Below are 24,209 nucleotides of genomic sequence, written 5' to 3' on the forward strand. Positions count from 1 at the left end.
TAAACTCATGGTAAATGTAATGATTTCTCTGTCTTAACAAAGATTAACATCTGTCAACAAACCCTAAGCATTATTCCTCAGCTTGACACTCTCTGATATTAACATACAAACAAAAAGTGTCAATGAAGAGAATTGATTTAACAATGTCACAACACATTGTTTTTCAAATGTTTTTGACAAAAGTGTCTGCCAAATACATAAACATATTATACATATTAGCAAACAGACAAAAAAGACACTAAAGCAGAAACTGAAATTGTATACATTTAATAGGTTAATCCAGATATTACACCAAGCTCTCTTTGGGAAAAACCCAACACATCATCTTGCATAGTATAGCAATCCCATAGTGGTCAATGCCAATTGGTTAAAGACTGGTCCAAAGGTTTCAAAATGAATCCGACATCTATGCCCCTTAGGATGCAATGACCTCAATGCTATTCACAAAGTGAATTTGGGTCTAGTTCTAACAGGCTAATTCTTTCTTCTCACTTTGTGGACCCAAAATATACTCATTTCATAGATTAAAGTAATTCTGCCCATGTAATAGAAATTATACTTTTGTAGCAGAAATGCACAATGCTTTAATCATTCCGTGCCATCAAATGATAATTTTGGCCAACCTAAAGGTTTTGCCATATGTGTACGTAATGTGCCATATGTGTACAAATGTGTACGAAAGAGCTGTGATCCAATACACAAAGCAGTCCGTTCTTGAAAACAAAGGCTGCTTGAACTTTCGTAGACATGTTTTGCTAAAGCACAAAATGAATGATGTCCATAGGTTATATTCATGAAGGTATAATGTGCCTGAAGGATCATTGGTCTGAGACATTCCGTGGGTCATCAGGTTCTGTCCACAAAACTTTTGTAGGCTTCAGTGTCCTCGTCATGTCCGTTCAAAAGCCTACGGAAGTTCTGAAAAGCCTACGGAAGTTCTCAAAAGCCTACGGAAGTTCTCAAAAGTCTACGGAAGTTCTCAAAAGTCTACGGAAGTTGTCAATGCTCTCAATTGTCAAAGTACTCTATGCTGAGGCAGTCACAGTGCAAGTTATGTGATGGCGATGTAGGAGGCGGGGGGGTCAACTTTTTCCTCTGAAGGGACACAGAACTTAGACAGACAGCACAACACAGTTCAAGTACTCAGGGTGTAAATGTTGCCCCCCCCCCCCCCCCAACTGTTACTTTTGCCTTCACAGTTCTAAATGAGGAATCCCCCCCCCCCATTCTCCCTTGGAATTTGCACAATGTTGGCAGTCAACATACGGCATATCCATGAAAAGTTCACAACCATTTAGTTCAATACTGACTGTAAAAGCTGCTCATATACAGTGCCTTGCATAAGTATTTACCCCCTTGGATGTTTTACCCTTTTATTGCTTTTGATAAATCAATCATGGTCAATATAAATTAGCTTTTTTTACAAAAAACATTTTTTTTTTAAATTCTACACAGTAATGTCAATTAAATAAAAATATGTAATGAAAAATAAATGATTTCATAAGTATTCACCCCCTTTAAAGTGACTGACCTAATTCAACAGAGGTCCAGCCAATTGGTGCTAGAAGTCTCACAAGTAGTGAAATGGGGATCAGTGTGCAGTGAATGTGTCTCAAGTGATTGTAGTATAACGACACCTGTGTCTGGAAGGTCCATTCACTGGTCAGTATTCAGTAATCAGTATTCCTGGCTACCGTTACACAATGAAGACCAAAGATCACTCCAAGCAACTCAGAGAAGAGGTTTTTGAAAAGTATAAGTCAGGGGAAGGATACAGAAAATGTCCAAGGCACTAAACATCCCCTGGAATTCAGTTAAATTCATCATCAAGAAATGGAAGAAATATGGCACATGTGTAAATCTGCCCAGAGCAGGCCGTCCTCACAAACTGAGTGACCGTGCAAGAAGGAGTCAAGTGAGAAAGGCCACCAAGACACCTATGACTACTCTGAAGGAGTTACAAGCTTCAGCAGCTGAGATGGGAGAGAGACTGCATACAACAACTTTTGCCCGGGTTCTTCACCAATCAAAGCTTTATGGAAGAGAGCCACTGTTGACAAATATTTGAGTTATTTGGTCACAACCATAAGGTTTTTACTAATGTTGACAAACATAACCTAGGTCTACTTTCTATGTCAACTGCTGTAAAACTGTGAACTGTACTTCTGACACCTTGTTGCACTCACATAATTTGAACAGTTTTGTTTTGCATGCCGTCCTGACAACAGTGTTCTCAAATCTCATTCTGTTGAATATTATGGAAGTCCGAGAGAAATGTTTAAAACATTTTGGATACGTTGTCGTGTTCCCCATTAACATTTTGAGAAATACATGTTGTAGCCTATGTAAAGATTTAGCAATACAGTCAAAATAATTACTGAAACCATCTTTATGACAGTTACATGTGATCGCACCGTATTTATTGTAGTCAGATAGAGTACCATCGCCACCTACTGACCTCTCTTGGTATTGCAGGTTGTAAATACTAAAACTTGTAGGGCTGGGCAATATGGCACATGGGCTGTAGTTACTGAAATTAGGTCGTTTTTAAAATTATGTTTTGTCTTGAGTTCATGTTTACGGAAAATAAATTGACTGAAATGCTAAATTGTCCATAACATTTTTTTATCACATCGCCTGGCCCTACTTTACCCTAACCCAGGTTGGCACCCAAGGGGGGCATCCCCACTGGAAAGTCTGTGGTATGCCATAGTATAATGAGATTTATGTTTAGATAATTAGGCTGTGAATCGATTAGACACTAAGATATGCATGTGAAACGTATGACTTATATCATTCTGTTTACTAACCTGTTTCTGTTCTCTCCCATATAGTAGGTGTACAAATCCTAATAATCCTAATACTACTAACATTGTTCCTCACCACCATAACCTATAATTACATATATGCATACAACCAGAGGTGGGTAGAAACAAGCTACGTTTACTCCGTTACATGTTCTTCAGTATTTGTGTCCAATAAATTGTACTTATAGGAGTAAAATGAATGCAGAATACTCTTCACTTTGTAATTTATTCTAAGACTGATTAATTAACACATAGTCCGTTGAAAGGCTAGCCTACAAATAGCCTATATGTCCTGTTTCAGATGTAATTTCAGCACCTGATCTGATCTGTCATTCCTTAAAGTATTGCCTGACTTGTAGCACTCCTAAACTCAAAGACACGGCTCCGTTTAATTTAGTGAAATATTTAATGGACATTCTTTTATAGTCGCCTATTAGGTTCAGATCACCTCAACTATGTCCCAGCCTAGCAACAGTGCTCCCATTCATCATCTGTGTAAAACGTTGAAATATGATAATGTAGCCTAAACCAAATATCTTAAAGTGACAATACACTATTAATAAATAGATTATCAAACAGCATCAAGTTGGCAACATTTCTTTTTAACCGAATAAAAAAAAAAAAATACACAGTAAGCAAAGAATCGAAGCACGAGCAAAATATGTTATATGTTCAATTTCAACTGAATGAAATCTTTACAGCCTGTAAGGTAAAGGCCTCTTGTGTGATCTGTGTTACTGTTTACATATTAATCATGCTAATATATTTACATTAACTATAACAATAATGTTAGGGCACCCAAATGACCAGCAGCAGCCCTCCAGCCTACAATGTATACTTTTTAAATTATTTTAAATATAACAATAACATATTTTTTTGTTAATTTTTGTATTTGGTTTATTTGGAATGTGATTTACCTGAATGTGCAGATGGCTAAATTATGTTGTGGTTATTAGACAAGTATTTAAAATTTGTATATTTTGGCCATAACCCCACATTTGAATATAATACATATGCCCAATAGGTGTAACAAAAATCATCATATGGCATTACTCACTACTTGAGTACTCATCTTATGAGATATATTTTTACTATTACTCAAGTCATTATTTTGACAGGTACTTTTACTTCTACTTGAGTCACTATTATCATAAAGTAATACTTTTACTTGAGTACAGCTTTTCCTTACTTCTACCTTTGCATACAACCTAACCTAGTTCTGTCCATTCACTTTGTCTCTTTTCTTCCCCTCGTTCTCTGCTCTTAACCTGACAATAGCAGCCAATACTCTCAAATGTGGTTACTCTTTCCATGTGTATCCACTATCTTGTGTGTATCCTTGAGTGTATATATGCCACATGGATGCCATTATATTTTTTCTGGACTGATGTATGAATTCATCTGCTTGCTTCTGATTCTCTCTCCCCCTCATCCCTTCCCTCCTGCCCTCCTTTTCTATCTCTCTTCCAGCCCCAAGCAGATGGGTTCTCCCTTTATGAACTGGTTCAAGCTTTAAGGCTCAAGGTTTCTTCCTGTTGAAAGTGACTTTTTCCTTGCTACTACTAAAATCAAATCAAATGTTCTAGTAGTTGGTTGGTATAATGAGCACTTCAAGCACACGTGTCTGTGAGTGTGTGGTGTGGGGTGGCAGTTGAGTGGCTGCCTTTAATCTGCATGGATCTAAATGTTATTGCTAATCTCTGTTTCCCCAGTTATATGAAAATGGGGCCATCAGAAACTTGTATTTGCTGTGGACATTACTATAAGTTAAAATGGTAAGATTTAAAGAGCAGGCATAGAAACTTTACAAAACAGATGCATCGCAAATTCCAGTCTGCACTGTGACCAATCTGTATTATTACTACAATATGACATCTGTGTTGGTCACTTCATGAACAAACATAAGGACAATGATGCTATAGCTTGGTCTAAACCATTAAACCAGTTACTCACAGACATTTGTTTATATGTGATAGGAGGGCTACGGCAAACCGACGACAGGTGGAGTACAGTGTCACCTACGACAGGAAGAGGCTTATTTACCTACGGGATTAGAGTCTATCCGCCCAGCAAACAGGGTGAAAGGGTGTTCTAAAGCTCGAACACTATTCCCATTTACGTTATCACACTGGCATGATATCTGATTCCCAGCGGTCATGCTCACACATATTTGGCTAATGTTAAACCTACTAACCAGTCTACTAAAGCTACACGTTTAAAGCGACAGTTTCCATGTGAAGACGCACATAAAACACAATCTTGGCAGCTATCACGTGAGCTCTAGCCTAATCCTAATAATCCTAAAGGTCCAACACTGCACATTGCACATCAAGCACGTTTTGATTAATCTGCCTAAAACACTGGGTTGTTCTCCCTTCTGCTATAGCCTAGGCTAATTTCACTGAAGTTCCTCCATGCAAGAATCATATCAGAGAGACGTTAAAAGCGATCTCAAATGCAGATATAGAATCGGTCAGATGTCCACCTCTCACCTTTGGGAGACATGTATATACTCATTTACGTTACTAAATTTGACTAGCACATATCAAATTAGCATAACATATCTACACAACCAAAATAGGCTATCTACCACACCAGTATCATATCATACATAACGCACTCACTATTTGGGTTACCAGTCCCACCAGTGTCCTAAACTACTCCAGTTGGCTTTACCTGATAAGGTTCAATTTCTATCCGTCTTTCAGCATGATCACCAGGATTCCTGTAAAATGGGTCGCAGAAATCCACAGTGGCGTTACTCTCTGTTAGATACTTAACCAGCGTATTATATTTTCGCTACAACTTCCAACTGCTTTGACTCTTACTCCAGGTCTCAAATGTGAGGATTCTGTGAATCGCGCGGCACATGCTGTGTGGGACGAGCAACGCAGCGCCTATCCTTTAGCCTACAGTAAAGTCCTGTGGATAATCCTCATAAATGAATAGACAGACAATGAGAATGAGAAACTTGTATTCAATGTTAAATGCCATTGTCTATTAAGATGTGAGATAGGCTACTCCTGTAGAACCTGGGCTGTTGAAAATAGTCAGCGTAGCTATAATAATTGTAATCTTTTGTGGGGCAAATTTGTAACTTTCAAGTTTTGCACAAGATTTTGACTACAAACTTGATGCGTTTTGACAGGAACACAACTAACAGGTGATTGTGACCACTGATTTCCGATCTAGATGCATAATATTAGCTGCATACAATGTGTTATATTGAAATTATCTAATTAAATGTTAAGGGAGGTCGGCTGGGGACAACTGTAACAGGTATTACAGCAAGCCTAGCGAGCAAATGAAATAAGCTATAGACACTTTTGCGAGAAGAGATTCAGCATGCAAGTGGAGTTGGTCAAATATGACACAGAAGCTACATGCTCAGAGAAATTAAGTGGGTCATCAATTATAACACCCATGTTTCGTGGAGTTTTAGTTGGAGTCAATGAAGATGGACCAGGTTGGATGCTAATAATTTGTGGGATAGTCGGATTGGCTGGGAATACCAAGATCTCAGTTTTGAAAAGATTGAGCTGAAGGTAACGGTCCCTAATGCAAATATCACTGAGGCGTGCAGAAATGGGAGCTGATATTGTTGTCATCCAGGGAGGAGGACAAGTACAGTTGAGTATCAGTAATAGGAGAACCCATGGGAACTGATGATAGAAAACAGGAGGGGTCCAAGAGCCGATCCCCCAGGTGCACCAATGGAGAGGTCGTGAGATTTTGACACTTGTCCCTGTTTGTCCCACACTGAATATATGATGTATAAAGCTGTACAATTGAGCAATGCTGAGCATCAGGGTGCTTTGGAAAAAAAATGTAAATGGGTTAGGCAGTGGCAAAAAAGCTGCTCTTTCAGGCCACGTTAGTATTTGAAGGGTGAGTGCATAGGACATTTATGAAACCTAACTTAAATTCTTCATTATACTGTACATTCAGGAATGCATGAAACAACATTCAGGTACTATGCTACATTAGTATGGAATACTATGCTAGGTTTTGTTCCTTAAAAAAAAAGTACCTTTTTAAATCATATTGAAGCGTGCTCTAGTTCACCACGAGGTATAGAGTTATGAAATGTCAACAGTTGTAAGATGTTGTACAGTTTCAAACAATAGTTCACTGTTGCATGGGCCCATGTCGGGAGGAGTTAAAGAGAGGCTACCCCTTCTGGGGTGAATCGAGAGTCAACATCTGTGGTAGAGCCATGCTGAATCGCTACCTTCCCTGCCCAGTTTGAACTTAGCCCGGGCGAGCGCCTGGTCAGTCAAACAAAAAGCCCTCCAGCTCGACCTTTGTCTGATGGACAACACGCTGTCTTGCCTGCTGCTTTTAGACCTAAGCGAGAGGGTTAATTACGGTGCATTAACAAGCGTGTTGGGGTGGCATTTTGAACAATACTTTCGGTCGGAGCTCCTGTGGTCTTAGCTGCATGGACATCAGAGAGGTCCGGGTGAACCACTGCACGCACTGAGGAATAACATTGAGAGTTTGTCAACGGACAGCTAGTCAACTATCACTAAATTTACAAGTGACTTTAATATTTTCATCTTTAAAAAAATGGTGTGCACATTTAAGTGGATCTAACTCAGAGTGTACCATAATGTGCTCGAGATTTACTGTGCTCTGTGCAGTATACACAAATGACATTGGCCTTTCTCACATTAAAATGGCGCCTGGGTCAACATACTGTCAAACGGTTGTTTGTAGTATGAGTAGGTAAAGGATGGGTGGTAACCGGAGTGGTGGTAAAACAAGAGGCCAGGATTACTTCCGATTACCACCGATACCACCCGTTACCCCCACAAGTCAGTTGAGTATTAAGCCGTATAACCGTATAACAGAATAAAACATTAAGATTGTTGAAAAGTCAGGCAATTGACAACGTTAATCAACGATAATCCTGATATTAGCCAAGCAAACTTATAGTGTTTTCCGTTCCGGTCAGGTAAGACATTTTAACCAAGCAGAGACCAGAATTACTTATTTACTTCCGGTTTTACCACCAATACTCTGCTGCTTACCAACCATCCTTTACTGTCGGTATGCAATCTCGCAGGACTTGTTTACAAAAACTAGTAGTCTGAACTAAAAGAAGATGCCTTGCCTTGTGTTTTTCCATGGATCTCTGACAGAACCCCAGCCAGAAAGTCTGTTTTTTGACAGGTCAACTGAATGACATGGGATTGATGTTCACCTTTGGAGGAGCCTTACAGTGATCAAGAACATATTAATGTTGCTAGCCTTGCCACAGACCTGAACTAATGTTACCATGCAAGGATCACCAGGTTGGGTCTGATCTTACACCCTTGACTAGATGATTATGTAAGGCAGTGTATGTGCAAGGCCGCTACGCGGCGCTACAGGCCTGTTTTGTAAATTAAAGTTTGTTTGTTGTGGTGTTTTTTGTACCTTCTAGTGAGGCCAGTTTGTCTAGAGAGTGTGCGTGATGAACGAGGGAGATACTATGTGTGTGTGTGTGTGTGTGTGTGTGTGTGTGTGTGTGTGTGAGAGAGAGAGTGTGCGTGATGAACAAGGGAGATGCTGTGTGTGTGTGTGTGTGTGTGTGTGTGTGTGTGAGAGAGAGAGTGTGTGTGATGAACAAGAGCGATGCGGTGCTGGAAAAATAATAAAGCCACCAGTTTGGAACCACCTTGTCTCCCATGCTGTTTTCCTTTGGGCGCCCAACCACCCGCCAACATAAGCACGAAAACACAACGCAGAGTAACAGCGGGTCGTCGGATAGCGAGAGAGAGGGCTACATCTTTGGTGCCGTGACCCGGATGGTTGAACTCCGAGACTGGTATTTCGCAGCACGCTTGTGCATCGGACATTGATCTGTTTTTTTCTGAAGTGAGCGGACGGCTATTTCCACGTATTCAGTGAACTAGGTCCATGATAGGGCAAGCCAGAGCTCAAGCTTTACCTGTTACCGGTGTGGAAAGCTGGGACACATAGTTCTAGTTTTCCAAGCAGTGCTTCCAGACCCCAACCCTGTCAGACACACACCCCATCCCTCTCAGCCTTTAAATGCTTAAAGCCCATGGTAGCTGGGTCAACCATGGGCGTGTAGCAAGGGCCCCACCCACCTGCTGAAAAGGTCCACACTGAAGAGGAACACACCCCTGAATGAAGGAAATGTGGAAATCAATGGCTTGGAGCGCAGAGCTCTCATTGACTCTGGATCCCAGATAACCAGCATCACACACAGCTACTGGCAGAGCCACCCAGTCCTACAGCAGCAGAAGCTACAGTCTTCCAAAATACCCATTGAGGGTGCCGGAAGTCAAGCCGTGCCCTAGTGTGGTGTGTTGCGGGTTGATCTGAACGTGTTTGGGGCAGAGTATAAAGCTGTGCCTGCTGTGCCTGTTCATGATTCCGACTACTGCTCTTCAGTACCCCTCCTGGTGGGAACCAATGTCATTCGAGCCTCCCGGAGCCACCTCCAAGCAGCCTATGGCCAGCAGTGTATGTACAGAGTCAAAGACCTCTCAGGAGCTGGACAAGAATGCAGGCGTGTTCTCCCAGCATCCAAGTGACTATGGTCACACCACCACTGTGCAGCATAAGATTCCGCAGGTGGACTCCTGGCCCTTCCGGCTACCATACTGAAAGATACCCCCCTCTCAGTGGCAGGATGTGAGGCAGCTGTTGACGGAGATGGCGGCAACAGGAGTCATCTGTCCCTGTAAGATTCGCTATGCCTCCCCAATGGTGGGCATGACCAAGAAAGAGGGGTCATTAAGACTATGTATGACTATAGGAAGCTGAACTCCCACAGCCTCCAAGACGCGTTTCCCCCGCCAAGAATTGAGGAAGCTCTAGAGTCATTGGGTCAAGCCAAATACTTCTCCACCCTTAACCTAACCAAAGAAGTGCTGCAGTTTTTAGGATTTGCGGGCTTTTATAGGCGGTACGTGAAGGGATACTCCAGTCTGGCTGCCCCCTTATACTGTCTCACTTCTGGTCACCCCAGGAAAAAAAAGACAGGGGCCCAGAAAAGCCTGGAGCCTGACCGACCCTTCACGTGGAGGGCTGAATGTGAGGAAGACTGAGGAAGACTAATTGATGCTCAAGTGCTGGGTTACCAAGACTACACCTTGCCGTTCCTGCTGCAGACCGAAGCTTCAGGAGAGGGGCTAGGTCCAGGGCGGAATGGAAAGAATTATCGCGTATGCGAGCAGAGGCTTGAGCCCATCCGAGACAAGGTATACTGCACACAAGCTCGAGTTCCTCGCTCTCAAGTGGGCTTTCAACGACAAGTTCCATGATCATCTTTATAGACGCAAGTTCTCTGTTCTTACTGATAACAATACCCTGAAGTACGTGATGACCTCCGCCAAACTCGACGCTACAGACCAGCGTTGGGTGTCCCACCTGTCCATATTCGACTTTGATGTCCAGTATCGAAGGGGACAAGACAACGCCGACGCCCTCTTGCGCATGTCCAATCGTGAGGTGACCAAAGTCCTGCAGACCTGCCCCCAGCGAGTGAAGACAGGTCCAAGGTCCAAGGCACAGAGGGGCCATGGGTGAAAGTGCTGCTGTGGAGGAGCCTGGAAGTAGTCTGTGCTGGAGTTCAGTGAGCCGTATAGAGATGTGGGGACGGACGCACTGCCTGCTATGACCACACAGAAGTTACGGGCAGGGCAGAAAGAAGACCCCGACATCGACACCTGTCTCGCACTTTAAGAGCCGGAACTGAAAAAGCCAAGCCGCAGTGAGAGGATGGAAGTGGCCGTTAGTGGGAGCCTTCTCCTAAAAGAGTGGAGGAGGTTGCGGTGAGAAGAGGCATCTTATACCGAGATTGCCATAGAGGAGTGGGGGAGCAGCTAATACTACCAGAGAAGCTGCGGGCGGCCATCAAAACAGCTCTCTGTGACGAAGCAGGGCATTTACAGAAGATAAGAGAAAGATTCTATTGGCAAAGAATGTTCGGGAGATCAAGGCCTGGTGCGAACCGTGTGAGCGGTGCTGCCTCAGAAAGTAAGTCCCCATACCAGTGCCCCCATGGAGCTAGTCTGCATTGACTGGATTTTTTTATATTTATCGCTGTAGAAGTCTAAGGGTGGCATTGAAAATGTGTTCATCGTCACAGACCAGTTCTCCAGATACGCGCAGGCCTACCCCACTAAGGACCAAAAGGCAGGCACAGTGGCTCGGGTACTGTGGAGGAACTTGTTCTGCTGTTTTGGGTTCCCTGCGAAGTTGCATGCGGATCAGAGGCGCAATTTTGAAAGTGCGATTATTGTCTTATACTTGATGTTTATTCATAATTTCAAAACTTAAATAAAGAACTTGCTTAATAAACTGATAAGAAAAGGCAGAGTTAATGCATTAGTTAATCATCTTACTGTGTTATACGCCATTTATTATGATCTGTTGTAATAATGAAATGTTTATAAGTTTATATAGGTTTTTTGAGGCAGTATAGTACGTTTCGATAAGGTAGGACAAATTGTCAGAACAAACTATTCATGACAATGGCAATGACAATGGTGTAAATTTAAGTTATGAATATAAACAATTTTTGGTGATACAAGAAGTGGAGCTACATAGGTATTGAATTTAAACAATTGAATCACAACAATGAATACATTCTGAATGTATCACATGACCAATGATATATGTAACATTTAAAAAGTAAAAATGCTCAAAAGATAATGCAGATAATGCATAATTAGGAATGATGGAAAATGAGTGAAAAAAGACCTACATGCCACGGTATGCATACACATTCACAGGTAGCCATGATGATAGCTAGGCAGTTTGCAGAAAGCATCCCTTCCCACAATTTACCTATTTATTTATTTATTTATTTATACCCTTTCCCTTAGTTGTCGAGTGACAGTCTATTTGAAAGTGCTATTTGGGAATGGCCCTATAAGCTATATGATGGGTACAAAATACAACTTACAACCTGTGACCAAACAGGGCCCCCTGTGTTGGGCTCAGAGTTAATCCTTTGAGACTCAGCAGAGAGCAAGATGCCAGAGAAACACAGTCAAACACCGTGTACCCTATGGGCCCCAGTCTTCCCTGAGCTGAGGTTCACATAGACCTTGTGCATTGTCAAGCTGGCTATTTTTGAAACAACCAGAATCCCATATGCTTAGCCACAAATCAAACCATTTCCTCTGCAGTACAGGATGTTGGTGCTTCTCAAACTTAGGTTACTGAAACATGACACCGCAGCTGTTTAACTCATGTATCCCGTAATATTGTTGCTCAAGTAAATACCCCAGACAATTCAAATGAAATTAAATCACTAAGGCACAACGGATCAAGGACAACTACAAATATGAGCAATCCCCTTTTATTTGTATGTAAAGTTAGTCTAATTCATGTGAAGAACTATATTTATTCACAAATAGTTCACCAGGTTAAATGTTCCATCATGATCTTATCATTTTCTGAGAAGTCTTACCGGTGCGAGTTTTAATAATATCTCCAAATTCATCCTCTGCCACGTCACGCTGATCGTCAAAGGGCACCACCTCAGCCATGGTCGTTTCCTGTTTAGGCCTGTTATTGAATCAGTACAACTGGGCAGAGTATGTAGCTTCCACAGAGTCCAAACTGAAGGCAAATCACAGCAAATTTCACCGAGAGTCATCCGTCGCTTTAGAGGTTATGTTGAGTGGGGTACACACCCAAAGGCATTATGCGAGCTCTGTGGTGGGGAGTTTGGATGTCACAACTTCCTGACACATTCAAACAGGTGATGGCACACACTTACCTCAAAATAGAATTCAGGGTCTGGACTGACAGGCAGCCTGGCATGCCACACTATTAAAGACAAGAGTTATAAGAAGAGCAAACTGCACAGGCAATCTACTTTGTCTTAAACTATAGATCTCGGAAGTAGTTTGAGAACATCATTGTTTCACAAGTCTCAACTGCTTCTCCAAACCTTTGCCCAAAAATGTGCTTCCATGTTAAAGTGAGAGACCACCCACTGTGTCATATCACCATCTGACAGTGAGAGGAAGAGTGAGAGAGAGAGGCAACAGAGACAGACAGACAGACAGACAGACAGACATACACACACACACACACACACACACACACACACACACACACACACTGGTCAGTTTTCATTACAATTTGTAGATAGGGCCAACAAAACCAGGTCTGTTTGTCTGTAACATTAACAGTCTCTCCAACACTATTTAACACAACCGTATTATCCTAAAAATGTCATCTTCATAGCTGGCAACATATATAGTGCTAATGCATTTGGATCCCCTCTGTCATGTTGGATAGGCCTTCACCTGTAGACCTTACAGATGATACACTGTTTAATGTTTTTTGGCCTTTTTATTCAAATTAAAATGCATTTTGCAATTTGGCCATATATTTTCATTTCAATTTTGACACCAAAACAGTGTGGCGACATATAAATATAAAAAAGACATTCTTCAAATGATCCTTAACATTTCCGCACCAGTATGTGCATTTCTCACAGTAATGTGTACAAACAGCACCACACAACTGAACCTGCGAAGCCCTGTAACTGCTGGCCTGGCATGTCCACTCTGGCTTGAGGTTTTGCACTCATGTCTTTTGAACAGAATCAGTACACATATAAACAATCAAGGTTTGAATGCAATGCAATGTCATTTAGCAAACATTTATTAAATGCCAATCTATGCCATACCAAAAACACAATGTCACTGAAACTGATGAAGCATATGGTTGACACATAATGATAACTGGTTTAAACCGTTTGCATGTCATGACTCACACACTGAATAGATACCTAGATGTTTTGAAGACTAAACAGCATGAAGCAGAAGCATTCTCAAAATGTGCAAAACAATGACAAATTGAAATTTGAGAATTTTAATGTTGATCTGAAAAATGTGTCAGAGCGACTTAGGAAAAACTGTAAAAACAAGTATTGACCTTTATGTTTGAGTCAAAATAATGCTAATTCAGTTGCAGTGTTATAGTGACACTTATAGAGTTGAATTCAACACCATTCCAGAGTGTATATGGTCCTACTCTAAATTGGTGTCAAACTACAGTGTTAAAATGTCTGAGTCAAATTGACTCCAAAGAGAGTCAAGAATTAACACTGGTGTACACTGAAGTGTCGATAACATTCAACACTACAAGCGAAGTAAGTCTGTGTAGTGTGAAGAACTCTAAAAAGTTGACAAATCGACTCCAACAAGTTACATTTCTATGCTTATTAACACTATGTTGAGTAAGTCTAATTCAACGCCAGGGAATGACTGAAAGGTGATGTTAAAAAGTGGATACATTCAGTTGATAAACATGACAAAACAACAACATGCATTCAATTTGTATTTATTTTATTACTTTTTCTTTCACAAGTATCAATGTAGCGAAGGGAGAGCGTGGTCACCCCACCCGGACTTGAACCCGGGTGTACAGGGTGCCAATGTTTGACACTACAATCAAAAAGTAGAAAAATGATTGGTGCTTCACAATTCCATAAAATTACAAATGTTGGAATGTACTTAACCATATTTCTAACCTTTTTCTTTCACAAGCATGTAGAAAACCCTCACTGCAGATTCACATCTCCATAAAATGGCAATATGGGACAATACATTACGTTGTATCTATAGAGCCATATGGCATTTGAACATCAAATGGCTTGAAGTAACAAAGCTCATTAGGAAATACAACTTTAAACACTTCATCTGGATGCAGAGAGGTCACTGTCCCAACCTATAAAAACACAGGTTTCATTACAACTGCACTCATGTTAAACACAATTATGCAAGGTGTTGTATGACCATCTGCATTAAGTTTAGAAACGATGCACTGGTCAAGGCACTCTATTTAGAAATGATTTACCATGTTTATGCACCAATGACAGTGGATCATTTCTTAATTGAGTGCATTGACCATCCGACCCAAATGTTAACGTGTCTATGGTTAGTCATGACACATAATGTTTACACAAAACAAGTATCATACAACACCACCCTTACACAGAACCTCAGGTGGATCTGCTGCCAGCAGGAGATCTTCAACCTCGCTGGCCGATGGAAGCTTTCTGCACTGCTGGATTATCTTTTTCTTCAACATGGTAGGCCACCGCTCTAAGAGCTTGCCTGATACATCCTCTCCAAACATCAGGGTGAAATCCTGTTCAACCTGGGGAAGGAGTGTTGGGAGACAATACCAGAATTTCATATTTCAAAAATCACCAAAGTGAATTATTCTACATTCAGTACCATACCCATCTACTTCAGAAATATTTGATATTATGTAAAGATATTTACCAAGCCTTTGACATCTTTGAAGCGTGGGAAATCTGACAGTATGTTGCTTGACTGCACAGAGTCAAGGACCAGGCTGCGACGATAGGCAAATGTCAGCTTCATTTTCTTCTTCGCCATATCTTCACCCGTTGAATGTTTCATGAGAGAGATTGCCTCCTTGCACTGATGTTCACTGAGGGTGGTCTCTGGAACATACTGAGACTGTCAATGAGGAAACAATGAATCTCATGATGATGATGATGACCATATCCTGCGAGTCGAATGAATCCAGCGACGATGGTTGGGAATGCTCAGGAGAAGCCACCACAGAGACTGACTCTCAATACTACAACAAAAAAGAAGGGAAAGCATTTCCTCTTCACAGTTATCCAATGAACAAGTTTTACATGACAAAAGTAAAAAATATTCATTATCCATTTATATTGGAAACATACCTTTATCATATGTGATGGTCAATACCCCAGTTGAGGGATCCGTAACTATATCCTCAAAAACATCCTCATCCACCTCTGTCCCAGAACTGTCAATGACTCTCAAACCTTCTGTTACAGGTGGTACTCCAAACTTTGCAAAAGCTAAGAGGGTCAAAAAGCATTGTGTTGACACAATAACTTGATCTCATAATTTCACATTATAATCTGCTTAAATTTCATATTGTACAGCTCGTAAATATCAACTGTCATTAATCAACAGCTCATTAAAATGTACTGAATTAAACATGGAACACTAACTGCACATGTTAAGTCCTTACCTGCACTAAGAAACTCTGTAAGACTTGGTTCAGTTATTCTTACACATTTCTGAACATCACCCAGTTTGGCCTTTAGTAGCATGCTCCCTGCAGAAAGATAATAAAGTATTGTTTAAGTTCAGACGCGTTATTTGAGTTGTAATAATTCATTTTTAATGTTTGCATTTCATGCATGCACAGGAAAGCCATGCAACAAAGCCAAATTAGGCCTATATGTTTATCAGTTTGAGCATGCAAGAAATGCCGTCATATGCTACCCATTTTAGCATCAATGCTGGATTTGGAAGAAACAACAAGTTTCCCATTGTGCTGCAGATCATTCTTAACAAATTATGTAATTGCTTTTGTCTGAAGGACAAGGCTTCAAATAATGTTACTTCGTGAAAGGTGCTTTTAATCGCCAGAAATGCTCAAGATCGCTATCAGCAGTGAAAGGTGACATCCGAGGGACAGTGAAATTACAGTTGATGTTAACTATATTCGCTGCCTCGGAACAGCCAACCAATCATTGACTGATCCGTTTCAAATGTAAAAAACGAATAGGCTCGACCGTTGCTGGGCTGTTGCAATGGTGAAAGGGTCCTGAAAAATATATATTAATTTGCCTCAAGCATGACTACAGCAGCTACGCCCATGAACCCCGCGAGCTGCGGTTTTCACCTCTTAAGAAATGAGGACGTGAAACGTCAAAAACGCCACACATTCTGTGACTTATCATTACAGATAACATAACCTAATATGATACCCACAATACCACTAACTTTACAACAAAACCACCAGGGGGCGGCTCGATTACTTTCCCTCCCCATGGAAAGAACAGGAAGCAATAGCGACGTCATTGAACATGGCGGAAAGGAAACATATCTCTAAAGACCAGACCGAAGATGAAGGTGAAATTCACAAAGAAAATGCATTTCCTTAATGTGTTTTTATTTAATGCGTATTGTGTGTTACCTCTTAGTCTTCGCCCATGCCCTTATGTCAGTGAATAGTGTCAGTTATGTTGAAGCAACGGTTTGGAGTTTCGTCTAAAACTACCGAACTAACGTTAACTAGGCTAACATTAGCTAAAAATACTTGTTTTGCAAACGCCAACAACAGCACAGTTGGCACGGATGAAAGCAAGGTAGCTTGTTAACGTGTGTGTTTTGGCGATGTATGTAGCGACGTCGTGCTGTAAAAACTAGTTCTTGCATTTTCGTGAGGTTTCGGGCCCACATCACCAAAATGCAGTTAATCTGGGCAGCTATTTAGAACGACGGGCAACGTTATGTTAATTCTCTTTCATTTGACTTAAAAAATAAATTTTATGTTTGTAGTATACCAGTGAACTACAAAAAACATACCCAAAACCCCATGTTCCTTTAATGTGTGTGTAAAGGAGCTATTGTGAAGATGACGTTAATCTTACACAGCCTACGCTACGGTTATTTGTGCAAGCGAGCCAGTGAGACGGTAACTTCATATAGTGTATGAGTCAAGGGCCCCAAAATAGCATCTCCACTACCACGGGGGAAAATGCTCATTATATTCTTCTGAAAGCTATGCATCTCTGGAGTATATTCCTGTATGATAGTAATTTGGATCTATTAGCTTTATGCTTTATGCTACAGCCTCTTAAGTAGACCTATTGGGACATTCCAGGTCAGATCAACCAGTGGTTCTCACCTCAACATTTTGATAATAAGAACAATCCGGTGGAAGATGAATCACTATGATGCCATGGGGCAATTATTTATTAAGTTACAGCCTCTTTTACAGAGGGGGAGGGGTCATCTACAAGTGTCTAAATTATAGAGCAAGTTTAGGAGTTACGCTACAAAGCTACGTCGATATGTTGTGTACCTATCATTTTGCTCACATCCATGATATGTGGGGTGCATTTCCAGTTTTAAGAAGTGTTTATCTCAAGATAATGATTGTGTTGTCAATGTACACCATCAGTGTTTCCAGCACGGTCAGGACCAACACTAAAATATGCCAGATGATCAGCCCAGAAGTTTTAAAAAGTAGCTTCTGAGAAAAATCTGCCTCACTGGGGGAGAAGTCTTTTCTCTGGGGTGAAATCATGAAGATAAGCTCTAATTACTTGTGGGTCTGAGATGTTGAAACACTATTGCAGTGGTTTCCAAACTGGGACGCATTCCCCCCCTGGGTGGCTAGGCTGACGTCTCAAGTGGAGAATGTGTTGTCAACCGTGTCACATGCCAAATATAAGGACTCTAGGTCACAAGCATACGGGTAGTTGACATGAACTCAAATCCAAAGTTGAAAAACAAAAAAATCTAAAATGTATGTCAAATTACATATAGTTGTATTACTTAATATGTGAATATCGCAAAACTGAATGAGACCTCATCCATTTCCTTATTTATTTCACATATGTAAACTTTTTTTCGTGTGGTAGTCCTAATAATTGTCCTCTGGTGTGACATCATTTGTAATGATAATATTTAATTCAGAGATTGTCAGACAAAGAAGAAAAATATGCTTAACCATTATCAATTTGTCCTGATTATATTTTCACAACAATAGTAATCAATTTAAATTCACAATCATGTCATTCTCCTACTAAATGATACACACGTAGGGACTTTTCATAAAAGTTTGGGTTATATTCATTATAATTAGTATCAAACCTGATGGAACTAGAACTATCTTTACATGTGCATAATGATGATATTACTCTTCTTCTATTCAAGACTTTTCTCAGGACTTTGTGCATCAAAATGCATTTTTTCCATTACTTTTCTGTTTGTCACGCCACAGGACATTCTGTCACACCAATGGACAACATAAAAAAAAATCCGCCATAAAAATACGTCATCATAACATGAACATATAAAAATTTGTATTATGAAGAACAATGAATAGATTGAAACTCTGAACAATTCCTTTTTTGGTAAAATGTATTAAACAATTCATTGATACAATAATGATAAAACATAAACGAATAATTATCAGCATGTAGTTTGGTGATCTGACCAACAAATGGCTTGTTGTCAAAGTTCACTATGACAAATTTTCCCACAGTGTACTCTTCACTGTCTTCATCAGTATTGGGACTATCAGGGTAGGTCTCCTGGATTCTGTTGGGATGCAGTTGATCATCTTAGTTGGTGTGAAGCACTCACACATTGACGCTCATAAGACGAGCGCAGCATCCTGGGTGTAACATTTGCCCTTACAAGAGCATTTAAGTAGATAAGAGCAGAACCAGCAATCACTCTGTAGGCAAGCATAAGTAACTTGAACTTGATGCAAGCAGCTACAGGCAGCCAGTGTAGCTCAAGGAGTAGCGGGGTGACGTGTGCCCTCTTGAGTTGGTTGAACACCAGACGCGCCGTCGCGTTGTGGATCATCTGTAGTGGTTTCACCACGCATGCCGGCAGGTCCGTTAGGAGGGCGTTGCAGTAGTCAAGGCAGGAACTCCTGGTGGCATACTGGGTTAGGTACGGCCTGATTTTGCGGATGTTGTATAGCGCAAAGCGGCACGACCGGGAGACAGAGGCAATGTGGGCAGTGAATGTCAATTGGTCATCAATAATAACACAGAGATTTCTTGCTGTTTTGGAAGGAACAAGAGATAACAATCTCTTTGGGTGAACGTGTTGGTGTGCTGCATGCAACAGGTACTGGGCCTTCATTGACCTCTTCATGATCAGAAGGTTGATCGAGCCTGAGGTGACTGGAGTTAGTTCAAGTATAGCCTTAGTGGCTTTGTCCCTTGCCCTACATCTCCTTTTGGACTTTCTCCATTTTTCTTGGTGCTTCTTTTTTGTTGCTGCTGACACAGACTTCACACTGAGGGTAACAATTTGTCCATGTGGTTTTCTCTCCTGATATCTGCAGAAAAATTTACAAAACCTTAATTATTGTGAAGTAAGCAAGCATTTCTGATCATATAATGAAACGTTTTAATGCTTATATCATTCCTGGTTGCTTGTTAAATGTACTTTCTGCGTCTCTTTCCCAAGACATCCTCACTATTCCTAGGATCTGTATTTAACCTCTCCCTGTACTTTCTCGTCCTCTCCTTACTCGTCATTATCTGCGTGGCTCTCAAACCTTCTGACTGGATCTCAAACTAAATGAAACATAGTAGGAATGTATTGTAGGTGTACTTCAATGCTGAGAGAAAGGGGGGAAAATGCAAAACTTGAAAGGAAAATACAAAGACCACTACAGTGGACAATTTACTATTATAGAAGTAGTCTATTTAATTTAAAAATGTATTTATCTAGGCCTTTTCTATAGCCTACGTCCACTGGTGTGACGGTCATTTCCACCAGTGTGACGCTGATTTCATGTCACACTGTAGGACAGTGCTGTCACACCAGTGGACATTTTCAGTTACATGGTCAGTTTTCGGCCTAGCTGTATGCCAGAGGGTCTTCAATCCAACGTTACAGTTTAAGGTATCCATTATTTTAAAAAGTCAATGAATATAAATGTATGAAAATTTTCATATCAACACTTTAATTACGTCACACCAAAGGACTACGTAATTGGTCCCATTTCTAACAGTGCACAAAAATAGCAATATTCTGATACATATCTGAGCCAAAACTCACCGTATGTGCAGTCCATATGCTCCATTGATGTCTTCTGTACTTCCTGGATGAAGACTGACCCTTCTCAGTAATGGGATGCCCAAATTAATGCCTGTTCTATATTTACAAAATGGTGTCACACTAGGTGGACATCAATTTTGCGGACAAAACGTAATGCATCATAATCATTTGGAGTGGGGACATGAAGACTTACAACCTATAGTTTCATAAAGTAAACATTGGTATTATATGTATAAAAGTAATTTAATGTATTTGGTCGTATTTTTTTATTTAATTACAGTAGTTTGAAGATCGGCAATGTTACCCCGGACAGTCACACCAGTGGACAATGGTCATGTTTCAAACCAAATATTGAAATACTTGAATTATAACGCTCATGAATTAGAGATGCATTTGTTTTTGAAAAACAAGTTAATAATAAAAACAGAGATTTTAATCAAATCTGACCAATTATTATTTATATTTGTCACCGTGAACACAAAAATGGAGCGTCACGTCAACTACCCATACACACATCAGACACCCTGGTATTCAACCTGGCCAATAAAAATAGCAACATTTGAAATCACAGCAGCGATCTTTAGCAAACGTGCACAAGATCATAAAACTGTGTGAGGCAGGTGTTTACAAATCGATGGTTCATAAAAAAAATGTATATTGCAATCACGATCAAGTTTGAGGATGACCCGAGGCTAGGTTTGTCCATCACTGAGAATGAAACAGTTTTTGCAGAGCAATGTTTCACATTGAGCAGAGGTAGGCCTATTAATAGCATAACAATAATCCTAATGATAGTTGTACTATTGCAAGGTATGTGGTCTTGGAGCAAGTTCTCCTGGGGAACTTACATTTACATTTAGTAGACGCTTTTATCCAAAGCGACTTACATATGTGCGACTTACAATGTATACACATTTGATGGCACACTGTACATCAGGAGTAATTAGGGGTTCAGTGCCTTGCTCAAGGACGCTTCGACAGGGAATCGAACTAGCAACCTTCTGATTACTAAACGACTTCTCTACCTCCTGTACCACTGTCGCCCAAACGTGTATCTTGATTGTGTCACTTACTGTATGCCAGGCCACAGTTACTCACCTTGGTAAGTTGTGTTGCCCCCAGCAGGACCGGGGAAGGGAGGCATTGTGAAAACTAAGACTGTCTCTTCCAGCGTGGCGGCTGTGGGGGTACAAGGACACTCTGGGAAGCGGTCGGCCCAGGATGGCCCTCCTGTGGAGCAGCCCACCCCCCCTAAAGTAGCAAGGCCAACCTTTGAAAAAACCTTTGGCCAACCTTTGAAAAAACCTGCTCCGATCTCAATCAAATTGGGAACTACTGTAAGTACATTTTAGATCACAATTTTTTTTCCGTAAAGGTGCTTATGTTCCCTAAAATACAGTGTACGGTACTGCACATTCAGTTTAGCCATGTTGACTTATCAGTCGTCTCTCCCCACCCCCACCAGAAGCCTAAAGAGACGGTAATAGCACCAGAGCCAGTAAAGAAGCCTGCCCTGGCTGCTGTGTTCAATGAGGATGACGATGTGAGTTCTTCTGTGATCATCACTTTTAATTCCTGATTTCCCCGATTACCAATGTAGTCCTGTCCGTTGTGAAGGTCATGGTAACTCACTGAATTGTTCGCTGCTAATTTGGTCCATCACAGAGTGAACCGGAGGAGATGCCCCCCGAGGCCAAGATGAGGATGAAGAACATCGGCAGGTGAGGATACATTCACACACGCAGAATCAGAATCACAATCAGAATAGTGTTTATTGCCAAGTAGGTTTACACCTACCTGGAATTTGTTCTGATGTATAGGTGCATACAGTAAACATAAAAACATACAAACACAGTAAGTACTACACATAACATAAAACATAAAAACACAGTAAGTACTACACAAACACAATAAGTACTACAATACAAAAAGCAGGGCAGGAGTGCAAAAGTGAATGTGCAGTGTGCAGTGTAGTGTGTGTCAAATCAGTATCAAATCAGTCACTCGAGTGTTATTATACTCTCACTCACAGCACATTGTGTGTGTCTGCAGGGAGACGCCAACATCCGCAGGTCCTAATTCTTTCAACAAAGGAAAACAGGGTTTCTCTGATCACCAGAAGCTGTGGGAGCGGAAGCTGAAGGCCCAGGGTGACCCAAAGCCAAGACCGTAGTCATCCCAACTAAGACCCTTTCTGCATGGTGTAAAAATGTAAATAACTAGCAGGACCCTTGTCAGTTGTTAAGTTTTTTTCCTTTTATTCTCATGATTCATTTCTGTTATTGCACTAAGGGATTATCTCTCCAAATGAAATTATCTATGAACTTTTTTTTACATGGAGGGACTTTTTTTCTTGCTAAATGGGTAACCAGTTTCTCACTGTGGCTGTATTTAACTACCACCCCTGTTCACTTACTCTCTCACGCCCTGAGATTTGGATGTTTTGGTGATTTGGTAATGCTGATAGTGCTTGGAAAGTGGTAATAAAAAGTATCTGTATCTATGTTCAGTAAGATGATTGTTAATCTTCTACCATTGTATTTTTAAGTAAGAAACAGGGACTTTTGAGTGTATTGTGTGGTCTATGTTTTCACAGGATTTGCACTCAAGTGTTTCATAAAGAAGAAAACTGAGTAAAAGAAGCGTAATGTCTGTGAGGGGCAGTGTTTACTACGGTCCTGTTACGTAGCACTACATGTACATATACAGATGACTTTTCTTACAAGTTCACATGGTACAAAGATGGGCTGCTCAAATGTTTTGTTAAACCTATTCTATACATTGTCTGTCAGAGAACTACCACCTGCATTGCATTTGTCTCTAAACCTGTGTTTGATGTTTTTATTATCTGTCAACTTCAGAACAGTGTATATGTATAAGTTAAAATAGATGTAGTGTCATTTTAGTAAAATGATGGTTAATTGAAGGTTTTGAATATGCATCAGTTGGTGAAATATTTGTCAGAGAAAACAATGTGAAGCAATTAAATATGAAGCCATTCGAGCAGGCAGAGGACGCTGAACAGCTTGGGCAACTGTGGCTGCCTTCATCTCCAAAGGGATGTCCTAAATGACTAAATGTGACAGCATGGTGTTGGATTGGTTGTAGTCTGATTTGTAACTATGAACGATAAAACTATTTTAGAATCTTTGTGCCGTTCATGTGTAGGTACATTCCTCACACTGGTACATCACAAAATGTAGGTGTATTAGCATAATTATGCATAAATGTTCAAACAATTTGACATGGAAGCAATTCAGTTGAAAACAGGGGGGCGCCACACAAATTGTTGTGGTCAAACACCTCAAAGTTCATTATTTTCTACTTCCTGAACCCTGTGTAGTCCATTATCCTGCATATCACATGGGTTACCACCAGTGTTGTGCACGTTCACACCTCTCATGAACTAGTTCAAGTTCAGTTCATACAAGTAAACATGAATCGTTCACGTTCATAGTTCACCATTTAAATTCTGAACTAGTTCATAGTTCAGTTAATTTTCATTTTTTTTTTTATTAGTATGTAGTACCATTTAAATAATGAATTGTACAGGGAACTAATAATAATAACTTGCTCTTCAGCAATGATATGCTACTGGCTTAATCTCAGATCAACAAGGGCATGTACACTAAATGAAAACCGCTCAAATGTTAGCATAGGTCAACTCTGTAACACTTGTATTTGTACATTAGCAGCTTATGCTAAGCGAGTTCACGAACAGTGCATCATGCTAGATCAATTAAGTGACAGTGCTCGTAACAATGATGAGAAAGCTAAACTATAACAAACACATAATGACAAGGTA

General features: G+C 40.6%; 2 protein-coding genes across 3 annotated transcripts in view; one reads left to right on the forward strand and one right to left on the reverse strand.

The window, feature by feature from the left end:
- The window catches only part of dmd (dystrophin), a 176,651-nt gene extending 164,175 nt beyond the window's left edge, over nt 1-12,476 (reverse strand). Inside the window, exon 1 of the mRNA XM_031582290.2 lies at nt 12,244-12,476. Within this exon, the coding sequence (XP_031438150.1) occupies nt 12,244-12,322 (79 nt within the window). The 5' untranslated portion in view covers nt 12,323-12,476. The remainder of the gene's footprint in view (nt 1-12,243) is intronic.
- A 4,138-nt stretch (nt 12,477-16,614) lies between these two features.
- On the forward strand, nt 16,615-23,330 carry LOC105905535 (PEST proteolytic signal-containing nuclear protein). Of its 2 annotated transcripts, none has more exons than XM_012833549.3 (5): nt 16,615-16,720; nt 21,530-21,741; nt 21,870-21,947; nt 22,070-22,125; nt 22,457-23,330. In XM_012833549.3, exons 1-5 carry the CDS (start codon nt 16,675-16,677, stop codon nt 22,575-22,577), a joined length of 513 nt encoding a protein of 170 aa, XP_012689003.1. In that variant the 5' UTR covers nt 16,615-16,674; the 3' UTR covers nt 22,578-23,330. The 2 variants fall into 2 exon arrangements, with proteins under 2 accessions (XP_012689003.1, XP_012689002.1); XM_012833548.3 differs by having other exon boundaries at nt 16,619-16,720; nt 21,527-21,741.
- The last annotated feature ends 879 nt before the right edge of the window (nt 23,331-24,209 follow it).

The sequence above is a fragment of the Clupea harengus genome, chromosome 16 (assembly GCF_900700415.2).
Source record: "Clupea harengus chromosome 16, Ch_v2.0.2, whole genome shotgun sequence".
NCBI lineage: Eukaryota > Metazoa > Chordata > Actinopteri > Clupeiformes > Clupeidae > Clupea > Clupea harengus.